This window comes from Sciurus vulgaris (assembly GCF_902686455.1).
Source record: "Sciurus vulgaris genome assembly, chromosome: 17".
In the NCBI taxonomy this organism is placed as follows: Eukaryota; Metazoa; Chordata; class Mammalia; order Rodentia; family Sciuridae; genus Sciurus; species Sciurus vulgaris.
In genome coordinates this window covers 61233145-61257298 of record NC_136478.1, presented here as the reverse complement: position 1 = coordinate 61257298, position 24154 = coordinate 61233145, and the positions used below count along the sequence as shown (strand labels likewise).

At 53.5% G+C, this 24154-nt stretch overlaps 2 protein-coding genes across 5 annotated transcripts; one reads left to right on the top strand and one right to left on the bottom strand.

Annotated features, from left to right (window-relative positions):
- Positions 1 to 703: 703 nt before the first annotated feature.
- Positions 704 to 14844, bottom strand: SCAF1 (SR-related CTD associated factor 1). 4 transcript variants are annotated; one of them, XM_079119459.1, is made up of 11 exons: positions 14689 to 14844; positions 11945 to 12058; positions 11634 to 11691; positions 10827 to 10921; positions 10454 to 10581; positions 10250 to 10365; positions 4594 to 7434; positions 3843 to 3925; positions 3378 to 3596; positions 1449 to 1577; positions 704 to 1140 (listed from the first exon to the last, which is right to left on the bottom strand). In XM_079119459.1, exons 2-11 carry the CDS (start codon positions 12050 to 12052, stop codon positions 949 to 951), a joined length of 3969 nt encoding a protein of 1322 aa, XP_078975585.1. In that variant the 5' UTR covers positions 12053 to 12058; positions 14689 to 14844; the 3' UTR covers positions 704 to 948. The 4 variants fall into 4 exon arrangements, with proteins under 4 accessions (XP_078975585.1, XP_078975587.1, XP_078975584.1 ...); XM_079119461.1 differs by having other exon boundaries at positions 10454 to 10554; positions 14689 to 14722; XM_079119458.1 differs by lacking the exon at positions 14689 to 14844 and adding an exon at positions 14225 to 14664.
- Positions 14845 to 16268: 1424 nt separating this feature from the next.
- RRAS (RAS related) lies at positions 16269 to 20159 on the top strand. The gene is made up of 6 exons (XM_079119514.1): positions 16269 to 16477; positions 18375 to 18462; positions 18565 to 18667; positions 18760 to 18868; positions 19601 to 19719; positions 19792 to 20159. The coding sequence occupies exons 1-6, from the start codon at positions 16325 to 16327 to the stop codon at positions 19874 to 19876; spliced, it is 657 nt and encodes a 218-aa protein (XP_078975640.1). The 5' UTR covers positions 16269 to 16324; the 3' UTR covers positions 19877 to 20159.
- The last annotated feature ends 3995 nt before the right edge of the window (positions 20160 to 24154 follow it).

Below are 24154 nucleotides of genomic sequence, written 5' to 3'. Positions count from 1 at the left end.
TATTCTGTGAGGGATGCCCCAAGGCCCTGCCTTACCTATGAACAGTTTGGGCAGATGTCCCTTCTTTCTGGGCCTAGGGCTTCCTTTGTTAGGGTCAGAATGAAGAACTGTAAAGGGGCTCAGCAGCTACCCCTGGAGCCTGTGAAGCATGTGTGTCCCAGTGACCCTGGGTCCTACCACTCCTCCTAGCTGGGCTGCCTTTCTGGGAAAGGGGAATGACAGAAGCCAAGGCAGCCAACTCACTGGCCTCAGTCTCCCTCAGGAGAGGGGATTAGATCATCCCAGCCTAAAAGGGATACTGAAAAGAAAATCCAACACAAACGGGTGAAGATCCTGCATTTGGGGACAATTCCAAGGTAGCCAAAAAGCACCCTGGTGCCCTGAGTTCAGAAGACAGTGGGGACAGGTCTAGGACCTTCCTTCTATCACCACCACTGTTCATCAACAACTTACTACCCTCCAGGTGTTATGCCAAATGTTTCACCTGCCTGTGTCTTGTGTGATCCTCACCCACTTTGTGTGACACCCACTTTGCAAATAAGGAAACAGGCCCAGAGAGCAATGCCCTTGCCCTAAGTCACATAGTCTGGTCTCTGCTTCTCACACTCACACTCCTGGGTTTCCCCTACTGTCCTAAATTTTGTATCTGGGGAAAAGAAAGAAAGAAAAAAAAAAAAAATGCTAAAATAATGGGGGCTGGGGATAACATTTCATGAAATCTTTAATGAAATTGGGGGAGGGGCACAAACAGGGGAGAGGCAATGGGGACAGGCTTGGGGGCAAGGGAGATGGGCAGAGGCTGGGCAGGGCAGGGGCTCTCCTCTTCCCTGCAGCGACCCTCCCCCAATCATCCCACTGATTGGGGAGGGAAGAAGGGAGATGGAGCCATAAATATGTCCAGAATCTCAAAGAGGCGAAGGGTAGAAGGGGTGGCTGGGGATGTAGGTCTCAGAGAGGAGGAAGGGGCAGGCCTGGGCCACCCTTGTCAGGGGGCCCTGGCTCCTTGGGCGGCCGGGGGGGACCGGGGGGATCCCCAGGCTTGCGGCCATGTTTGCGGAAGTAGCGGTAGCGCTGGACGTAGGCCCGTACCAGGTTGCTCACCTTCACCGGGTTGATCTCACCGCTTTTGCTGTGGCAGATCTGGGGAGCCAGGGGATACCTGGAGTCACTGTGAGCCCCCTGTAGCTCCCTTCACCGGGGACTACCAAGCACACTTTGAGGCTCGGATGGGAGCCACTCCCCCAATGACTAGACCAATGCTCACACTTGGACCTTGTGGCAATGGGTTCCCCAGTTGCTAGAATAGGCCTAGGTGGCCCTGGGGAAATCCTGTCACCCTCCTCACCTCCAAAACCACCCCTCACCCCATCTCCCCATGTGCAGACATGGGTCTGTACACATCCCTCCCTCCATCTCATTGTCAGCATCTGTCCCCCTGCACCCCCCACCTTGTGGACGGCCTTCCTCAGGATGTCTTTGTACTCCTCCTTGGTGATGTCCTTCTTCTGATAGTATGGCTTGATGGCCAGTTTCACCTCTTCCACTGCCCGCTCCTGTGTGTGCAGCTTCTTCAGATACTGGTGTGTTGGTGACAGGGTGAAAGAAAAGGGACAGCAAAGCCCACATGAATGCCACATGAATCCCCAGGCCTCCACTCACCTCTACATGCCAGCTTAGCCTCCTTGACCATCCAGTGAGGCCCATCCACACTGGCCCACTGGGCAGAAGAGCTAGAAGGTGGAAGTCCTGCTTAGGGTCTCCTTGTCAGTCATACTGGCCCACTGGTCATCTCTATGCTGGACCCTAAGCTGTCCCAGGCCTGATAATGACCAGGACACATGTATCCCCTGCTTCACAGTTCACTGGAGAAATAAATGTTAGCCAAGCAACTACACCAGTTTTACTTGGACATTTAGGGCTTACTGACTGCAGCAGGAAAACATCACAAGGCCCTGGTTTTCATAACCCTGCCCTGGCTCCTGATGGACAGCAGGACCAGGGGGCACTCAGGGAAGCCAGAACTCTGGCTAGAAACACAGGAGTGTGTGTTTGGAGGCAAGGGGTGTGTGGCTGAGCTCAGATGGCCCGCAGAGTCTGAGCTCAGATTGTGCAGATGGTACACTGGCATTGGAGTCCTGTTCTACCACTCCTGTAAGCAACCAAACCTCTAGCTCGTCTGTAAAATGGGCCAATACTGATGGGAAGGCCTAAGGCGATGTCCACTGAGAACATAGCACAGGCTGTACACAGCATGGACTCAAAAGGAGATGGGTTATCATGGAACAGGGTAGAAAGTTCAGCCTCTTAGAAAAGGTTCCATCCCTGAACAGAAAGCTAGGCGTCTCCACAGTCAAGCTAAAAACAGCAGCACCCCTGCCTCAGTGAAATCTTTGCAAAAGTCACTGGGAATCACCAAAAGGGGAACAAGTTTAGTTCAGCAAAAGCCCCCTGCCAGGCACAAGGGACAATCCCTCAGCAACACCAGCAGGGAGGTCCTTTTCTTGATCCAGACAACTCTTGCCTCTGCCCCAGGGCCGAAAGACATGGGAATAGGCAAAGGATCCTGGGAAGAGAAGGATACTATGGCTTACAGTGGGGCAACACCTTGGATGACATGATGACAAGGATGCAAACTGATGAGCTGCTGAGCTGTTGGGGGAGCTCTACTGAGGGACTCCTCAGGCTTTCCCAGTCCAACAGAAAGTGGGTTTCTAAAGAGACAGTTGAAAGAAAGGGGTTGTTCCTCCCATCTCAGATGTGGAAACTGAAGATGGGGGAGGACAGACCAGAGCAGTCTAACTGGCAAAGCAAGGGCCTCAATGCTGGGGTCCTTACTGTCCAGCCCCACCGCACATAGTACATGCCATGGACAAGAGATCAGTTCAGCTATGGCCCTACCTGTTTCTTATGTGGGGATTTCTATGGGACTGTATCTGACCTTCCCTTTGGCACCCTCCACTAGATGGGTGAGGATGGGCAACACCATCAACTGGCTGTATATGTTATTGGACCAGAATGAAATGCATCCAGACCTGACCTAGAGGTAAACAGCTTCTGAGCCTCAAGAGTAGGAATTGAAAAATCCATGTCTGAATTTGCCTAGCAGTCATCCCTCCCTGCTTTATCTGGGAACAGGTTCTTGACTTCTTTTGGAAATAACCCCCTCCCACTTACAGAAAGGGAAGAAAACAAGTAATTGAGGGGCAGACTTGTCTGTGTGTGAATGTGTATGTATGTGTGTATTTATATACACACACATATAAATATAATTCTCTTTAAAAACCTGCCAGCCCCCTTTCCCATTCATCCATTCTAGTGGAAATTTACTTTCTTACCATTTAACAACTGACTAATCCACCCCTCCAAGGTCAGCTCACCTTGTCTGTGTCCCCTCGTCCCTCGGAGCTGCTGCTGCCCTCTCTCTTGTCAGACGCAGCAGCCAGCCCAGTGGGGGTGGGTGGGGTAGAGCCACAGCCCCCCAGGGGGAGACTGCCAGGAAGCAGGTAGCTGGAGGGGCCAGGTGGCAGACCCAGAGAGGTGGGCACAGGAGCTGGGGCCACCCCCAAACCTGAGGGTGGCTTCCGGTGGCTGAGGATCTGTGGGAAGAGGTGGAGGGCAGGGGGCATTGCATGGGGTGAGCAAAGAGCAAATGAAGGTGGAGGGGAAAAAGGAACTTATACCCCCACTGTTCCCACCCTGATCTTCCAGCAAATCTGGGGCAACACGCTCCTCTTCTGGCCAATACCTTGCCCCAAGGCCTGTTGGGAGTTGTAGTTCTTCTCCTAACCAGAGGCAATGGACAAAGGAGGGGCCTGTGGGGACTCTTCCCTAGGGGAGCCCACCTGGTTGGTGGCCTGGATCAGCTCCTGGGCCTTTGCTCGGCTTGCCAGGTTGGCTTCTTCCATCTTGAAGAGAAGTGCAGTCACTGTAGGAGGCACAGAGGAGATCAGGAGGTGACAGGAGAGATGATGAACCTCACCTAACTACCTGCTGCTGCTGTCTCCCACCCTTGGCCCCAAGACAGGCCACAAGGCTTCACACTTAGAACAGGAAAAAGGGGCCTCCACCACTAAGAGAATCACCCCTTGCCCTGAATGTTCTTAGGACTCAAAAGTTTGTGTGTGCATGATTAGGGAGGATATGGCACCATGGTTACCAAGTGACAAGATAGTGGCAGACTGAGACTGTGTCCTAACCCCTCCCTCCCACTCATGGAGTCCCAGCCTCTCTCCTTAACTCTGAGGTCTGGGAGAAAAGACGGCCAGCCCCAAAGGGACACAGTGCCCTGTTCGAATCATCTTCTCTGGTCCTTCCATCCCAGTCCAGCTCTAGGTAAACCCAAGACCCACTGGCTCCTTCAGTCTGTGCTGGCTGCCATCTTTACCTGTCTGCCCTGTGCTCTCCCAGAATGCCCCAACACTTAGACGTCTTCTGGAAACACCCTGATTGGTCCTCAACCACCAGCCCATGTCCCTATATACCTACCCCTTCTGGGGCATCCCCGCCACCTTCAAACATGTACCCATCAGTTCCCACCCTTCCTGATTCTTTCTCATCTGCACACCAGCCCACCCCTACCAGCTGAAGACTCACAGGCCAGGACGCCACTGGTGGTGCAGTCCACACCAGCCGGCAGGTTCCAGGGCATGGGTGGGGGCAGTGTGGGCAGCTGGGAGACACGAGTTGCTGGACCATCCTCTGCCCCCGAGTCTCCAGCTGTGGACCCTGCACTGGGAGCAGTGCTTGGGGCAGCTGCAGCTGTGCTGGTGGCTGTGGTGGTGGCAGGCTGTTGCTCCTCCTCCTCTTCCTCCTCCTCCTCCTCTTCTTCTTCCTCCTCCTCCTCCTCTGCCCCACCTCGAACCCCAGCCTCCTCAGTAGCCTCTTCAGGCAGGAAGGAGACTTCAGGAGTCTTGCAGCTACTATCTACAGTCTGTGAGTCTGGAGTGAGTGCAGGAGGTGGAGGGGCTGCCTTGGGGGGTGGGGTGCTAGGGGCCTTGGCTGCCCGCTCCTCCCCAGACCAGGAAGTCTCCTCTGCTCCCTTGGTTCCAGCTGCTTGGCTGCAACTATCTGCCTTGGATTTCTTCAGTGACACAGGGCCCCCACTGCCACCACTGCTGCCTCCACTGCGCATCTTTTTCCTGGTCTTGGATGGCTTGGTCTTTCCCTTGGTCCCCTTGGCTTTCTTGGCCCCAGCCTTGGCTTTGACCTTGGTCTTTTTGGGCTTGGTGCTGCCCGGAGCAGCTTTGGCCACCTCAGTAGGAGCCCGCTCATCAGGCTTGAGGAAGGGGGAGCGGCTCTCCCTGTCACGGCTGAACTTGACTCCGATGGAGCCCAGGCCACCAGATGCAGTATCCTTGGCTGGTGTGGTGCTGCTAACACCCTCTCGGATCAGAACCGCCACCTTGGACTGCAGCTTCACCTTCCGGGAGGAACAGGAAGAGGAGGAGGAGGAGGAGCCTGAGCCGCTGCTGACCAGAGGCTTTGGTGGGGGCCCTGAGGAAGGTGCTGACTCCTTGGTAGGCCGGGCCTTCTTAGATGACCTGTCCCTCTCCCTGTCTCTGTCCCTGTCCCGATCCCGGTCCCCCCCATCAAGAGCCTTCCGCCGAGATCCCTTCTCCCGGGAGGAAGAAGAGGAGGAGGCAGCCCCTGAGCGCCGACGGTCCTTCTCGCTGCTCTTGCCGCCCCGCTCTTCCCCACTCAGTCCCTCCGAGTCGTACAGGACCTCACGCTTGGGTGATGAGGCTGGGGCCGGCGAGGGTCCTCGGGGGTCGGACTTGTCAAGCCGGCCCACAGTGATGGTCCGCTTGATGGCGAAGAGGTCATGGTCCGTGAGGTCCTGGATGGAAGGCGGCACGGCCCCCCGGCGGCGGCTGTCCCGTTCGCCACTTGCGGAAGTGGAGCCTGAGGGCTGCTGGGTGGGCACGGAAACCTTCTCGACTCCGTCCCCAGACCGCTTCTCACCCCGGGAACGTGACCGCTTCTTCTTTTTCTTGCTGCCGCCGCCATCCCGGTGCTTGCCTCGGTGCCGCTCACGCCTAGAGGACGACGATGAGGAAGTGGCCGGAGGTGGGGAGGCTGAGCGCCGCCGCCTCCGCCGTTTCTCCCGGGACCTCGACCTGCGGCTACCCCCACGGCGACGGTCCGAGCTGCGCGAGCGGCGACGGGCAGATCGGGACCGGGAACGGCGGCGGGTGGACGATGAGGTGTGGGAGCCAGGCTTGCGGTCCCTAGAGCGGTGTTTCTTGGAGTCCCAGGGGGAGGCCGGTGCCGGCGGGGCAGGCTGGGTGCCAGAAGAGGACGAGGCTGCCTCCTTCACCTCGCCCCCACTGCGCTTGCGCTCCCGCCTGGACTTCTTGCGAGTGGGTGGGCCCACAGCGGAGGCGGCGGTCGCAGGGGCTGTGGTCGGGGAGGGTGACCGCTGGCGGTAGCGCTCTCGACGCTGGGTCAGGATTTTGCGGCGGAGGTCCAGGCCACCCCAGCGCGTGTCAGCAGCAGGTGGTGCGGGGGCCGGCTCCCCTAGGTCCACCTGTAGAGCTCCCTCGCCATCAGACTCCGCATGCAGAGACAAGAAGTCGTCCCCCTCAGGGGCCCGGGGAGCAGGAGGTTGGGGCAGGGGTTGGGTTGCAGGGGTGGCCGTGGAGGCTGGAGGAGGCCTGGGGGCCCTGCCACTGGCCCGGAAGAGGGAGAGTGCCACCCTGGGCTCTTCCTCTGGCTGGACGATCTCACCCTCTTCAATCTCTGAATCGGCAGGTGGCAACAGGGGAGGCGGGAGAACAGCTCCACCAGCTGTCACCACCTCCACAGAGACCTTGCCTTCCCGACAGGCCTCTGCCTCAGTCCCTACCACAAAGACACGCCGTCGGGTGGCTCCATCTGCTCGCGTGGAGTCCGCTTGGGGTGGTGTTCCAGGGGCTGGAGTCTGCTGTGGGGGCTGTGGGTCTGGGCGGGGACTCTCATCACCTGGGAAGTCCTGGCTCAGGCTATTGTCATCATAGATGCCTGCCAGGGTCTCGGAGATGCGACTGATGCTCTGAGACAGGCCTTCCTCCTCCTCCTCCTCCTCTTCCTCTTCTTCCTCCTCCTCCTCCTCCTCCTCTTCCTCTTCCTCAGGTGAGGGGGTCCCAGCTGAAGAGCTGGGGTTGGAGCCAGTGGGCTCAAAGGGATCATACTTTTGCTCTGGAGCAGGTGGTGGGGAATAGGCCTCATCGGTGGGGTGGAAGGGATCATAGATGTCAAATCTGGGGGCAGGTGGGGCTGGGGGGGCAGGGGGGGGGGGAGGAGGAGGAGGGGAAGGGGAGGATGAAGAGGGAGAAGGGGATGGTGAAGAGGAGGCAGAGGAGGGGGCAGGGGGTGGAGCAGGGCCCCCATCTCCTGTGCCCAGGGTGAGGAGGTGGCGGGCACAGGTGGGTTGAGAAGAGTGAGACTGTGGAGAAACTGCAAAGGAACAGGGCAGACAAGAGACACCATCAGGGGCACTCCTTCCTGTCCCCCGTGGAGGGGCCTGCAGGTAGACCAGTGCCCCATCACTGGCCCTCCCACTGACACTCACTCAACAACCAGCACTACTCAAGTGCTTTTCATGCGTGCCATCTGGAGGATGCTCCTCATCCCATTCAAGAGGCACCATGACCACTGGACATGGGAGGCAACTGAGGTAAAGAGCTGAGTATCATTCCCAAGGGCACACAACAGGACAGGGACCAGTCGGGGTGCAAGCCCAGTCAATATGGCCCTTAAGCCAGCACTCCCAGGCTGGAACAGCAGTGGCCTGACCCCTTGCATCACACGCTGGCCCTTGAAGTCTAAGAACCACCTTGACCAATAGTGGTGACACCACCCAAGTCCACCTCCAAGGCCAAAGCAAGCCTTGGCCTATAATGCCTACAGGCTCCTGTGGGGGTTTACCCCATTTTGACAAATATGAAGCTGAAAAGGTGAAATAGTTGGTCCAGACCCAGGAGGTGGCAGACCTCAGGTGCCTAGACAGCTTAAGTCCTCCCCAAGTTCTCCGCTCTACCATGAGACCCACCCAAAGGGCCATACCTGCTCCCAACTCATGACACCACTGAACAAGAGCAATGACTAGAGCTGGCTCCTTCCTCTGGGCCAGGCGCATGCTTTGCAGATTACTTCCTTAGTTTGTCCCTCTTTTTTGCGGGTCAGGGGGTACCAGGGATTGAACTCAGGGGCACTCAACCACTGAGTCACATCCCCAGCCCTATTTTGTATTTTATTTAGAGACAGGGTCTCACTGAGTTGCTTAGGGCTTCGCTAAGTTGCTGAAGCTGACTTTGAACTCACGATCCTCCTGCTCCAGTCTCAGGGTCCCAAGTGGTGTGCGCCACCATGCTCAGTAGTTCACCCTTCTAAAAGCCCCCTGCACTAAGCACTACACTCTGGATGTCAAATGTCCCACAAGTGGAGACAGTTAACAGGCTGTGCCACTAGTGAGGAACTGGGCCTGGATTCAGATGTACATATCTGCACATGGGGGCTGCTTTCTCAACCATACCACTAGGACCATGTCTTGCCAAGGGTGGCATGGTCAGGTGAGGACAGTACGAGGAAAGCAAAGGGTTTACAAGGGCAGCTCCTGAGCCAACCACTTCCAGAGCTGCCTTGGATCCAGTTCCAAAATTCCTGTCCTCACCAGTAATGTGACCACAGGCAGTGGCTCAACCTGTCTGCCTCAGTTTCCTCATCTACAAAATGGAACTTGGCTCATTTATTTGACACATTTTTACCAATCCCCTATTTTGTGCCAGGCTGTTCCAGTTACTACGGATAAAAAGCAGTGAGCAAAACAGAAAACAATCCCTGCCTTCTGGGAGTTTATACTGCAGAGCAGAGAGGGAAAGGTAACAAGTCCAGCTCATAGGCTGTCAGCAGCTGAAGGGCCTGGAGGATAAGAAAGCAGGCAAAACCGTGTTCACCCTGCACAGGTGACAGCAGGATTCAGGGAGTGGGGATGGCACCTGGTGCCCAGGAAGGATCTGGAGAGTGTGAGCAACTGTTGCCATTGTCATAACCTAGTTGAGAGACTATAGTGATCCAGAAACACAGAATGACACTTTTTCAAATAACCTCTACACAGGATAGGAACATGGATGAGTTTTGTTTTCTTTTTCCTAAAGTCTTAATATTTTTCAAAGGAAAAAGAAAAAAGCCAACTATAATTAAAAAAAAAAAAAATAGGGCTGTTATCACCTGCCTAGCAAGCACAAGTCCCTATACCACGAAAAATAAGTAAAAGATGAAATATGACCCAGAGTCTCCCTAAAAATAACTATCAGGTCTTAGATACACCTCTAATACTCTTAAGGCCCAGGGGCCAAATCCAGCACACTGCCTGTTTCTGGAATGAAGGTTTATTGGAAAGTTGCCCTACTCATTGTTTACTTATCCTCTACAGCCTCTGACTTTAAGAGAAATTTCAAAACACACTCACAGGCCCACAAGAATGACATGGACCCTAGGCACCAAGTATCTAAATGTGACCTGGCACAGGGAGTGTACGAGCCACATTCTTCAAGGGAATTGGGGCTCATGGCTGACATAATGCCACACTGAGACAAATATTCCTCTCTACTCTCCCTGACAAATATATTTGTGCATGCAGAAGTGAAGTCTAAACTTACGGAGTCCTAAGAATCAGCAGCATACTGTTAAAAAACAAATTCCCAGACTCCCCCTCAGACTGTCAAATCAGAACCCCTGGGAGTGGGCCTAGTGATGTGCAAGTGACTGATGTGTGCTCAAGTTGCAGAAGCACTGGTTTAAACTGCTCATGAGGGTTACTGCCTTGTGCGAGGTTGGGGAGCAGAGTCTTACTTGCACAGTACACGCTGTAGAAATTAAAAAATGTGGACTTTAGACTCAGGCCCACCACAGCAGAAGGCTGGGGCCCACTACTAAGCACCTGGCTGTGACCTGGAGCAAGTGCCTTCCTACTTACTCACTGTTAACTCCTCTGGAGGATGGAGACTCTTGAGTTCCCTTCCTGGGGAGATGAGTTCCCAATGCCAAGGGTCTCACATGTGCTCACTGCTCCCACTCAGTCCCTCCCTATAGCATCTGTTTTTCTTTTACATACATCTATGTGTACACAGAACTTTTACTTCAATCTCATATGAAAAAAGTTACGTACTTTTGTCTAAATGACATGATTGTCACTACTGTTACTAAAAACAGCTGACTCCCACATAACTCCAAGACCACCTGCCCATCTCTCTGCCCCGGCCTCACATACCCGTTTTGCCCGTCCTCCAGGCCCTGAGACGGGGCAGCAGGCTGGGCACAGGTAGGGGGATGGGATCCCTGTCCCCAATACGGACCTCGGCCACCAGTTCCAGCATGTCCTCGCTTCTGCAAGGTGGAAGGAGTAGATGAGCCTCAGGGATGCTGCAGCTCTCAGATTGGGGGCAATTCCCACTCCAACTGCCCAATTACTCACTCGCCAGGCCGTAGGTCCAGGCGGCTGGGAACCCAGGTATCTGGAGGATCCAGGATGCTTACCAGCCCCGTGAGGAAGCTGTCTGCAGCCATGTCCAACACCTGGAGTAGGCCAGGAGGAGCTCCATGCTGTGAGAACTCACAAATATTATATCCCTCATCCCTAACCTCTCAGGAACCCAGACACTGAGACCCTAAGAAAACTCAGGGTCACACCTATTTTTCTATCCTGCCTGCCATCAGAAATTAAGACTCAGGGATTAGGCACCTGGAACACCCTGTCATTCTCCGTCAAGACCCCAGATCCAGGAGACTGGTTCCCCACTCCCATTCCTTTAAAACCAAGAGTGAAGGCACCCAGGCCTCTTACTCACAGTAGCCGTGTCAGTTCCCCCCGATTCCTGCGGACGGGGCTCTGACCGTGGGCTCCGGCAGCGTCTCCATCGAAGGCCATGACACCCAGAGCCATCTAGAGAAAGAGATTTACATGGGGGATTGGAGACAGAGAACTAGTCACAAAGACCTCACAGGAGACAGGAAGAGGAGCCTGTTCTAGTGATTGACGGAACCATGCAGCACCTCCCAACTCTGGCCCTGTGAGGGCTTCCTGATAGCCCCTTCTGGGCTCCAACTCTCACCCAGTTGTCCTCCTCATGCTCACAGGATGGAGGGCCACATGTCTCAGCTTGGTGTTCAGGCCCTGCCACAACCCAGTCCCCACAGACCTCTCCGTTCCCCCTTGTACCCCAACCCTCTGCTCACACTCTCCTGCACCTAGCCCCAAGGAAGCAGTCAGTTCCTCAATGCCATGCCCTTGTACCACACACCTGCTGTCCCCTCACCTAACAGGCTTCCCGCCAATCAGACAACTCTGATACATTCACCAAGACCCAGTGCACTTGTCACCCCCCCAGGAAGCCTCGCCAACCCTCTCCCTCCATGCTACTTTGGGGAACCTCCTGCCTTCTCAGAGTGCTTCGGGCTACCTCTAGGCTGTGACTGTGTCTCCCCTGCACTGGACTGTGGGCCCCTGAAGGGAGCTATGAGGTCCAGTCTATCTTTGGCTCCCTGTGCCCAGCACAAGGGTGGTACCCAGTAGTCCCAGGAAAAGCTTATCCAAATGATATGGGGATAAAGAATGCAGAGAAGGTGAGGCTGAAAGGAACCAGAACCCACCATACCTTTATCATTCGGCAGATCCCCCTGCAGGGAGCTTCCCACAGCCTGCTGAATGGCCCGCTGGGGAAAAAGGGGTTGAGGGGGTGGGAAGAACCAAGAGTCAGAGGCCTTAGGTAAACTACCCTCTGCAACCTCTGCTCCTTGGGAGACAAAATATTCCAGACACCCCTACTCACCAGGAGTACTGAGCCAAGAATGCAGGCCCCCAGCCTCCTCCCTGCTCTCCTCCCCATAGGGCCCCGGAGACAGGGCCCTGGAATCTGGACTCCCAGCACTTCCTCCTCCCTCAGCTCCAGGAGTCCAGCAGCCTCACCAGGATAAAGGCAGAAGGAGAAAGTGTGGGGTCTCTATCAGGCGGACCATCACCCCGATCCTCGCCTGACTCCTCTGTCTTTCCTCGAGACTCATCTTCTTCCTCCATGGTCACCTGGTGGTCGAGGGGCAACAGTGTGGGGTGGAGGCAGGGAAGGGGATGAAAGCAGAGGGTCGATGTGAAGACCTCAAGGGCCTTGAACAGTGCCTCAATCAGCATCCTTTTTGGCATCCCTTCTCCTGTCCCTGGGAGAGTGCAGACCTACAGGGAGCAATTCTTTCTTTTCCTGGATTTCAGCTGTCGACAGGTCTCCTCAGTCACCTATGTCAACGTCTTGCTACCTAGTTCCCATGGCAAACTTCAAGACCTCACTCCCTGCCCTCATGGGACCAACACAGACATTTTTGTGTTATGATTTCAAACAGTGTGTTCCACAGTCCCCTAAACCCACTTTTCCCTAACTGATATATGCACCAGTGTACTAGATGGCATTCACTGCCAGGTACCACACAGTTTCACAGGGCATCAATTATCCTTGATGGTGAGGAACCAAAGAATTTTTATTGATCTATTTAAAACTGCAGCCATGAGATTAGTCTGCAAAATCTGTAATGACACTTATAAAACAAAAGTGCTAAACTAAAGAAAGGCATGCTTTCCCCAAGTCCCATGGAGGCACTTGCCTGTCACCTTGTTGCCTGTCCTGTGTAAGCATGGCCAAAGCTCTGGCAATGCTACAGAAATTCTTAAGATTACAATGTCCAGTTAAGCAGCTGAAAGAGCATCCTTCAGACTGGCAGATGTCCTGATTAGGACTTCAGAAAATATGAACATTACAGCTTTGAGCTTTGTCATAACTGTCAAATCTGCTGCTCAGAAAACAATGCCCAATCTCAAAATTCCTAGAAAGCTTCAAAATCCCTAAGCCATACTCAGTACTTATCTGTAAATGGCAAAATAGTAGCATCTATCTCAGAGTACAGCTGTGAATTAAAAGCCAGCCGAATTAGCACACTCCAAGTACTCAATACACACTAATAGCATTTATATCATTAGTTCTTAATTTCCAGGTTTCCCCTACATCTGTCTCCCCCACTTCCTCAGCTAAAATCTATGAAGAAAAGACCTCAGCAATGGTCTCTATCCTACTATAGATTTTCACGCTGTGCCCAATCTTCCATTCACAAGCTCAACCTCATAGTATTCTAAAAGTCTGCCTCTTCCTTAATATCTCACAGACACACCTTGCCCTGATATACTGTATCCCAGTCTCTCTAGCCAACACTCAATACCCTCCAGTCCTGAGGACAGTTCCCAGCACTAGAGCTGCTCTCCAGCACCTCCTAGGAAGCACATGCTACCTAGAATAGTGACTGTCAAATATCCAAGATTTCCTGCCTACAGACTTGAAAACCCAAAACCCCTTGGCAGCACATTATAATCGCCCTTACTCTTGAGTCATGCCCTCAGCTGCTTAGGTCTTTTAGCCATTAGAAGGTTCATCAGACACTGTAGTTCTCAACTACAGAGTCCTGGAGCAGGTTAGTGCATCACAAATAGCTTGTTGCAAAAAGTAAATAGAACATAACAGAAAATTCTTCACATTGATTCACAAGTAGGAAGTGGAAATATCAATTCATGGAACTTGCATATTAGTTACATACATATGTTGGTATACACGGAGTCTCAATGAGAAATGTATTCCTTAATGCCAATCAAGGTTAAAAGAATTTGAAAAGCTCTGTGCTGAGTAAGTGTAGAAGACCCTACAGACTCTCGCAGACTTACGTGGACTAATTCTAACTCTCTCTACAGCCCCAGGACAATGCAAAAATTTTAAGCAATTTTCATGTGAATTACTTTCTGAAGGGCAAGTACATTTCAGCTGGGCAAAATTACTAACACTCTATTTTGCATTATTCTCCACACATTTATCTGTCCCCAAAAAGCATTTGGGTTTGCTTCAAGCCTAGAGACTGGATTCTTGCAATCACATCAAAGCCACCCTAGGATGGTTCCAGGTGCTTCTAACTGTCCCCAGTCTCCTGTCATCCGGATCAGACACTTGGAGACCCATTCACGATTCTTAATACACCACAAAATTTGCCTCCCATCCTTGACGGGGATTGGGGGGATACACTTCATTCCTCGAGGTGGCCTTATGAGACTTTTCTAGCCCTCAGAGTTCTTCCAGGCCTGATAAATGGTCCCAGACCGATGTAGATCAGTCACATCCAAAGACCAGCCCATGTAGACACTTCCCAGTCCTAATAGACATACCCCAGGTGCTGAAGGTGGCTTTGCAGATACTCCTCAGCTCTTGCAGACCTCCTTCACCCCTGGGACACAGCTCAAGATCTCAAGATGGCCCCAAAACACTCAGCAGACCCTATCCTCCGGTCTGCCTATAAAAACGAGCTACAGCGCCTACAGACACTACCCAGGTCCAGGTATATGATGGAGAGCAGGCCCTGTGCTCGGTCCAGGCCCTACGGACGCCCCCAGTCCTCTCAGGGACACCCCGTAGACGCCCCCTGGTACCCACAGACGCGTCCTGGGGCCCTGAGAAGGCCCCCTGCTAGGCGCCAGGCTTCGCCACCGCAGCCGGGCTCGAGACTGCCCCGCTAAGCCCTCCAGGCCCCGTGGCGTGTGGGGGGTACCCGGGGACAACTAGCAACCCGACTCCGCCCCGCCCACCCCAATAGGCCCGAGCCCCGCGGCCCGGACCGCCGCCGCCATCTTACCCCGCCGCTCGGGCTGCGGCTCCGGCCCCAGCGCGGGGCGGGGCGGGATGGGGCGGGGCTCGCGAGCAAAGGGGGGGAGAGGGGCGGAGCTAAGGCGCCGCCGAGCTTGCCGGGATTTCAAGTACCGAGAACGGTGCCCTGAAGGCTGGCGGGAAGAAAACTGGACTCGGTTTCCCAGCAGGCGGCGGGGCACATGGGGCGGGGCACGCGCGACGCACGCCGGGATGCGTAGTCCGCGTGCTGCCTCCGTCGCGCGGGGACAGCAAGGAGGTGAGAGGTGAAGTGGGCGGGGTTGCTGTGGCTCGCGGTGAGGCCCCACAATGCCCTGCGCGCGCGGGGAAAGGACGGCGGAACCGGAAGTGGCGTAAAAAATTGCTCAGCAGAATAGACGCAAGGGAATTGTAGTTCCAAGGAGAGAGCAGTACTGGCTGGAAGTCGCCCCGCCCACATTCTGGAGATCTCAGAATCAAGATCCCGCAGTCCCCCCTCTAAATTTAGAACCAAGGAGCTGAACTGTACATCCTCCTCACTTAGGACGGAAAAGCCCGAATTCTGAATTCTTTGACAGCAGGATTTCCCTCTTTCCTCGGATTCAGGAATCTTAGTCCTCTCTTCTCAAAACCAAGTCAGGACCTTAGGCCTTTTTCCTTCAGACTGCTCCAGGTTTCAGATTCACACCTGAGACGAACACAAGAATTCGGGTTCCCTCAGACACAGAATTCTGGGCTCCACCCTCCAACAGACTCCTAGCTCCCTCCTGTACCGAACCAAGAAGAACCCCAAGCCCTCTCCTCCCCAGGACCCAGAAGTTCGTCTCCAGCCTTATTTTCTCCTGAGGACCCAGGTGTTGGGCCTTCGGCTTCCCCCGTTAAGTCCCAGAAATCCTGGCCCCAGGCCCTTCGTGACCCGGGCGTCCCGACTTGGGCTAGCTGGCTCATGGATTAGGAATGCAGTGATCTCACGGCCCCTCCCTGCCCCGTTACTCTGCTGTTTCCCTCCAGGGCCCCTTCTCCCCTCCCAGTCTGTCTTCCGTTTGGCTGGGGCAGCGGGAACCGGAAGCCTGGGTCCCTTAGCAGGCGGAGACTCCGGCTTCAAGCCCAGACGCTCGGGTCGAGGGCTTGGCTAGGATCCCAGAACGGAGGTGGAGCCTCTCTTCGAGATCGGCTTCTTACTTCCAGCGCCCTATATACGGACGCGCGCGAGTCGGCAAGCCCCGCCTACCAGAATGAGACCCAGAGGATGGTTCTCCGAGCTCTGTCACTAGATCCTTACTTGCATAGCCCCACCCCGAATGAGCTTCCCTCCAATCTCTCAGGAAAACGAGCTCTATTAGCATAAACAAGCCCACAGTCGGCCCGCCTGCTGAGAGCGCGTGGCGCTACCGGGGAAGCACAGATCCTCATTAGCATAACCCCGCCCCACTCGGAATTCCCCTTTGCCGCGAACTCCGTTCCCCTGCCCTTATTAGCATAGCTCCTCCTTTTCCCTGGTCTCTCCTCCTCCTTAAGTGTCCCGAGACGCGAGTCCTTCTGGCCGGAGCTCATGATTATGCAGTAGCCTTATTAGCGTAGCCCTACCCTGAGTCCCGCCCGGTTTCCCCCCAGGCCGTAGCAGAGGCGGCAGCAGCGGTGGCGACATGAGCAGCGGGGCGGCGTCCGGGACTGGGCGGGGGCGGCCCCGGGGCGGGGGGCCGGGACCCGGGGACCCCCCGCCCAGCGAGACACACAAGCTGGTGGTCGTGGGCGGCGGCGGCGTGGGCAAGAGCGCACTGACCATCCAGTTCATCCAGGTAGTGGGCCCTCACCCGGGAGGGGTCCCCGAGACCCAGACCTCAGTCCTTTGGGGGATCCCTGAGATTTGTGTCCCCTTGACCTATCACTGAGACCTTACTATAATGCCCTCTAAATCTCAAAAGCTCCCATCGGATTGTGACTCTAAGTTCCCCCAGGGTCTCCACCCACTGCACGCAGGACTCCTAATACATCCTGAGACCTACCATCCCTTCAGCTTCTTCGCTGACCTGGCTCTGAGTACATCCTGAGAGCACCTTAAATAGAGAGCAGTCGCCTTATTCAGATCCTAAGCACTCCCGAGGGGGGGGGGGGGGGGGTTTCACCACCCCCTCTGCCCTGTACCCTATTTCCCCTCAGAGGCTAATGGGAAGAACAGCTGTGTTCAGCACCTTTGAGATTCCCCCAGTGGGGATTCTTGGCCCCTTCTGGGATCTCCCCCTGCATCTAGAAATTTGCCCAAACCTTGACCCTGAGGTTCTGGAACCACTCAGTCCTGAAACAGGCACCCTCCAACCATTGCTCTGAGAAGATTTCCCCCTCAGACCCAAGCCATTGCAGAAAACTCCCGAGACCCCAAGATCTGACAATCCCCCATTTGCCAGTCCTCCATTTTTCCATCCAACACAAGGATAACCAGCCACTCTTTCATGTCCAGTCTCCCTCCACTCCAGCTCCCTGAGCCTTTCTTAGAAACTCTGAGGAGTCCCCAAATCATCTCTATGCAAGAAGCTCAATCTTCTTAAGACTCCTGCTCCTGCTCCTTGGGAGTTTGGCCCCATAAATGCATTATAAGTCCTCAAAGACTAGTCTATGACAAACCTCTCAAGTACCTGCAAACCTCCTCCCTAGGGCTGGCCCCCAGTCCTCACACCTGAGCTCCTGATGTACTTTGAAGGCACTCCCCTAGTCCCCCTCAGAGCCACAATCCCATCCAGGACCTGTTTCCTACCCCAAGCACACCTCCAGCAGAGAGGATGCAGCCTTTAGACCCCCAACATCCAAATCACACCTCTCCTGGAAACCATCTCCTGCTCAGGAAACCGCTACCTTATTCCCAGGAGAAACCCTTCCCACCTCAGCAAAACCCTTGAAAAGTGTATACCCCTAGGTGTACTGCAGAGGTCCCTGGGTAGCAGCCCCCTGGGTCACAGACCCAAGAGACCCCAAACAAGCACCTTGTGTGAGCCCCACCCATGCCGAGAAAGGCTCCAGCCCTGAGCCTCTTGCACCCAGGGGCAGACCAGAGCTGGCCAAAGGCCTGGCTGGAGGCGGCAGGACCCAGGCAGGAAGGGAGGGGCTGGGGCTGAGGGTGGGGCAGCTTCTCCGCAGCCGGATTGGAACTGGGACCTTCCCCTGGGAGGAGACGCTGGAGGCCGCTTGAGGAGGAGGGGAAGGAGAGGAGGAAGAGGGAGGGGGAAGGGGAGGAGGGAGAGAGAGAAGACAGGCAGATACTCTGAACAACAGCTCTCAATAACTGCTTACTATTTGCCAAAGGATATGTTAAGTATTTAATGGGGGTTTCCCCTGAGTTTCTAATGCTGAATAAGTGTACTGCTGTTCTTAAGCTCACTTTCCAAATGAGGAAACTGAGGCTCAGAGAGGGGAAGCAGTTTGTTCAATGTCACATAGCCAAGATGTAATCATGATGTATATGGAAGATGTACTTCATACCAGAGGACAAAAAGAGATGCAGAGAAAGGAGACTGGGACAGGGAGCGGCTCACATAATCAAAGAGAAGGGGACGAAGTAGAGACCTAGAGAGACAGGAAGGATAGAGACCCAGAGAAAGCGAGACAGTAACCAGAGAGACAGGTAAAGTAAGGCTGGACCAGGGACAGGGACCTATCTTGTAGGGGCACTGAAGTAACAGTGACCTTTCCCCACCCCACCAGTCCTACTTCGTGTCTGACTATGACCCCACCATCGAGGACTCCTACACGAAGATCTGCACTGTGGATGGCATCCCAGCCCGGCTGGACAGTGAGGGCGGCTGGGAGTGGGTGGGAGGCATGTCACCAGGGGCTGAGGGCTCATGGGACTGTTTGGGGGGGCCTCCTTCCCACTGTATGCCTGTCTCCTTAGTCCTAGACACTGCGGGCCAGGAGGAATTTGGGGCCATGCGGGAGCAGTATATGCGGGCTGGCCATGGCTTCCTGCTGGTGTTCGCCATTAATGACCGGCAGAGGTGAGAGGTGTCCAGTGGCAGATCAGTACGGGAAGGGGAATGAATGGGGGGCACCAGCCGGGCTGGAATTCATTCTCCTGCCTCTCTCCCAGTTTCAACGAGGTAGGCAAACTCTTCACCCAGATCCTTCGAGTCAAGGACCGCGACGACTTCCCCATTGTGCTGGTTGGGAATAAGGCGGATCTGGAGACACAGCGCCAGGTTTGGGATGCTGCCTTCCCTGGGGCTCCGTCTGGCACAGCATCCTCCTTGCACTTCTGCATCCCTGCCCCCTCCAATGCCACACTCCTCACTTGGATGTGTTATCCCCCAAGTTGGACCATCTGGGTCCCCAGCCTCATTCACCAGAGGGCTTGGCGCACAGTTGTCCCCACGATGGGGCAAGGGGCACCACCCCGTGCACACCTCCAAGACCTGAATCTCTGCCCTGTCTTCCTGCTTTCCCACCTAGCCTCTCCTCACAGTCTTCCCGTCTCCCCTCACATCAACCCCCTACTGGCCTATGCCCTCCCTTGCTCACAACCCTCCCATAGCTCCCCAGTTCCTCCCCCAAATTCTATGGGAATTTCCCACTTCGGGGCAGTGCTTGGCCTCCGGCCTATGCTGAGAACACTCTTACCTGCCCACCCCATGGCTGGGGCTGGAACCCAGGGCTTCACACATGCCAGGCAAGCACTCTACCACTGAGCAACACCCCCAACCCACACCCTTCCTGGCTGCTAATTACCTGATTGCTAGTTATCTAAAACGAACCACCCTGATTCCTCACTTGAATGGTATCAACTCCCTCAGCATCCACCCAGGATCTTTCTGGAACTTTCCCCTTGAGCCACCACAGATCCCCATCGTAGCACACATTGCACCTGTCTGCCTCCCCAGCTGGGGCCCCTGAGTATGAGGACCTGATTCCTGTGTCTTCACGGTCCCCACCAGGTCCCCCGATCTGAAGCATCTGCTTTCGGCGCCTCCCACCACGTGGCCTACTTCGAGGCCTCGGCCAAACTGCGTCTCAACGTGGATGAGGCCTTCGAGCAGCTGGTGCGGGCTGTCCGGTGAGCCGAATCCCTTTCCCATCATCCTGGTCCCCATCCCTCCAGCCCAGACTCAACAGCTGCTTCCCACAGGAAATACCAGGAACAAGAGCTCCCACCTAGCCCTCCTAGTGCCCCCAGGAAGAAGGATGGGGGCTGCCCCTGTGTCCTGCTGTAGCCTGGGCAGGAGAAGCAACCGGCACAAGCTGAAGGGACCAGCTGCCTTGCACCTTGCTGTGTGGCCTGAAGCCCTGGCTGAGCCTCAGTTTCCTTCTCTGGGTCTCCCAGGACACACTACACCTTTTACCCTTATTTCCTGGCCTCCTCTGGGCCAAACACCACTGTGTGCCTTCTGCCAACACTTCTTTTCCCCCTCCCAAGCCCCTGCTGGGGTAAGGAATTCCAGGGTCACTGCTGTATATAACCTCTCCCCAGAAAAATAAACGTCACTGCCAATATCAGGAGGTGCTTTCTAAAAGAGAAATGAATTCAGGGCATGCACACTCTAAAGCCTTGCTCCTCTAGAACTGTCGTCGGATCTAGAGCCCATTTCTTGGGAAAGGATGGGAATAAATTGAGACAGGTGTACAGACCCCACTTCCCTTCAACACCTTGAGCCCAACCTTTGCTATTTGGGTTGGCATGTTGTTAGGATGAAATTTAATGTCTAATAGAATTTATTCTTTGGAGAGTCCTACTTGGAACTATTTAACTTAAAATTAAAAATTAGGAACACCATCAATATTTTAGGAGTTCAATAGTCACACCTGATTAGTGGCTATCCTAATGTGGGATGGGGAGAATACACGTCCCTATCACTGCAGAAAGCCTTAGGCTAGTACTGTTCTAGAAGGTTCCAAGACCTTGGGAACAGGCAACTACTACAAATGTATGTGCCCTCTCCCTTCCAATGTATACTGAGAAAGGTCTTTTTGACTGGAAGAGAGAGGCAGGACAGGTAGGAAGAATGGTGTCTTTCAAGTTTTCAGTTCCAGAAAGTTCCCAGTGGAGCTGACATCTGAATCTAAGCCCCAAGTGGTCACACTCCATCTAAGCCCTTTTTGGTCGGGGGTGAGGAACAGGAGGTAGAAGTAATGTCTTTAGGTCAGGCTGGGCAGTCTTCAGACTGTAAATCCAAAAATCATCTGTGTCCTGGGAACCCTTGGATCACCCACATTCAACCCAAGACCCCAGATCCTGCCCCAGATTTGCTACCTTGGAGGGCTAGAGCTGAGGCCACCAGCCACCCCCCTCCCGACTGCCTCTGACTAAAAATCTTTGAACCCAATATCTACTTAGTACACCAAGCCAGAAACATCATCCTAGATGTCCCCCTGCCCTAGAACTCAGGCCTTCACCCGCCACCCTCCACTGTTCCCCTGGTCCCTGATCTCACTACAATACCTCACTCAATGCAGGACCTGCCTTCTGGTCCAGGATACAGCATGGCCTTACACAACTGCTGAAGCTCTGGCTGTGGTTGCAGCTCAGTGGTAGAGAGCTTGCCTAGCACCCAAGAGGCCCTGGGTTCCATCCCTTGCATTACAAAAAAAAAAAAAAAAAAATCCAGTACAGGGTCATCTGTGAAAAGGGGGTGATCACAAAGCTACTCCACAGGGTGGGTGAATGGCTGAGATGACCACAAAGCAGAAAGATCTCAGCGCCTGGTCCACACTAGGTGCTCATGCTCAATGACCATGACCCACCCTCTCTTCTGACCCAGAACCATGAATGTCCCTCTGTATTCCAGATTAGAACACTGATTAGCAAATATCCCTTTCCGGGTTTCATTATCACAGAATCCTTGGCCTGTGTTCAACCTTCCGCCCTGGGACTAAACGTGGCTCAGATGTATTGTGCTACATGTTCACTCCCTGCCCCTGTAAGAAGGGGCCTGCCCCTGCTGGGTGGGGGGAATATGGACTACAAGAGTCAATGGTTTCTAAGTTTCCAGACAAGGTCAGACTTTTCTACCTGAGCCAGGGTTAGGGGTCCTGTGCCAACTCCTCTCCCCCCAGTCCCATCATTGACACTCCCCAGTAGATCTATCCTTCCTGTACTGTTTGGTGGGGTTGAATGCCTACTGGGACAGCCATCTTCTTACAGGGCTGAGATGCATATTGAGGTGACAAGTTCCTGCTTGTCCCCAGATGAGTTTAAAAAAAAAAAAAAAAAAAAACTCATGACAACTGGCAGGCCATTTTTGGAAGGTTTATGGTCAAAGCCATTCCAAAAACTTGTGACAACACTGAATGGGGGCTGTCATGTCCCTAGGCATGTGTTTGTGCAGTTCCTCTGTAAGTTTCCTGCCCTCGCATGGGTTCTCGTGAGCCCTGACAATGAGTTAAGTTTCCCCCGCCCCCCCACCACCTTTTTTTTTTTCCCCCGGGGGTGCTAGGGATTTGGAAGCAAGCACTCTACCAGCTGAGCTATATCCCCAGACCAGTCTCTCCCATTTTGATGTCCTTGTCCTTATTTATCTTTTCCTGCCTTTTTATCTTGTCATGTCTTAGACTTCTGCCAAGCCTCTTGGTTTCTCCTGCCATGGAGAGTAGGAGTTGTGTACCAGGTTTCAAAGTACTTCATCTTCCCAGTGACAATAGCCCATTTTACAGATAACAAAGTTGAGGATGGGAGCTATTAGCCAACTTACTTGGTTAGTGCAGCAGCCAATATTCAGATTTGGGCAGTTGGGTTCCAAAGGCCACCACAATGTTTTGCTACTCCTAGAGGGATGGATGATCCCTGACCCATCTACCTTCAGGACACTCAGTACACTTTGTCTGGTCTCTAGAACAATGCCAATCCTCGTGCCTTTGGCCCATTTTAGAGCTCAATCCAAAAACTGGAATGTGCCACTCAACATCAGTGGCTGCAGCTTCACATGCTAAAAGCGACAGTTCAAGGACATTTGGTCCATTCTCAGCCTTCAGTGATTCTCTAGGAAGTTCATGGTCCATTACTGACTCTACCATTGTAGTTCTTGAGTGCTGCTGATGATTCTGCATTCTGAAGACCCAGGTTCTGAAATCTGCAATGCGATCACCTAGACAACACCAAGGTTCTAGAACTGCAAGAGTTCTTCCTCAGTTCACCTGGAAGGGAACTTGGGGCACTGATGTTTCCACCCTGCCTCAGAATGTGTCTGGAACACCTGTGGTCTGAATTGAAAGTGAGGTTCTAGAATGACAGCCTGTTCACTACTTTGTAGAATAGGTTCTAGACTACTGCCAGTCAATATTGGAATTCTGACATTCTTATCCTAAAATCTTGCTTTTTGAACTTCAATACACTTTAGAATACTCTCAGGATTTTATTTTTATTTAAAAAATTAAAATTTTTTGAGACAAGTCTCACTATGTTGCCCAGGTTAGCCTGGGACTTGCCATCCTCCTGCCTCAGTCTCCCAAGTAGCAGGGATTACAGTAATGTGTCACCGTATCCAGCTAGGATTTTATTTAAAAATGGATTCTGGCTGGGCATGATGGCACATGCTTTAATCTCAGTGATGAGGGAGTCTGAGGCAAGAGGATCACAAATTTTTGAGGTAAGCCTGGGCAATTTACTGAGACCCTGTCTTAAAATATTGGGGAAAAAATTTTTAAAAACCCAAAGGGCTGGGACTCCACCACAGAGCACCCAAGGTTCAATCTGCAGTACCAGGAGGCAAAAAAGAAAAAAGTGGAGCCAGATGTGGTGGCAAATGCCTATAACCCCAGCAACTCAGGAGTCTGAGGCAGGATTGTAAATCTGAGGTCAGTCTCAGCAATTTGGTGAGGCTGTCTCAAAACAAAAAATAAAATAGGGCTGAGGATATGGCTCGGTGGTGAAACACCCCTGGTTCAATACTGGGTATGGGATATGGCTAATGGAAGAGTACTTGATTAGCCATTGTGAGACCCAGGTTTGATCTCCAGCAACAGCACCATTAAAAACAAAATAAAGAGCTGGTTCTAGCAGCGTGCAGTGGTGCACGACTATAATCCCACTGATTCAGCAGGCTGAGGCAGGAGGATCTGGAGTTCAAAGTCAGCTTCAGCAACACTGAGGCACTAAGCAACTCAGTGAGACCCTATCCCTAAATAAAATATAAAATAGAGCTGGGGATGTGGCTCAGTGGTTGAGTGCCCCTGGGTTCAATCCCCAGTACGCAAAAAAAAAAAAAAAAAAAAGGAAAGAAAAAAAAAGCTGGTCCTGATAACAGTAGATCTGAACCTATATCTCCATAAGCTTTTTGGGGATTCCAAACTAATGGCTATACTTTGAATAGCCAGTTTCAGGAACAGAGGACTTCAGGTCAGTCTCTAGAAATACTGCCAGCCCACCTGGGACCTTAGAGTTTAAGGTATCACTATATTAGAGTGAGAAAAAGTTTGCTAGTTTCTGACACGGTCACTGTTTGTAGTAATTTAAAAATACATTTTAAAAATTTACAGCTGGGCATGGTGGTGCACAC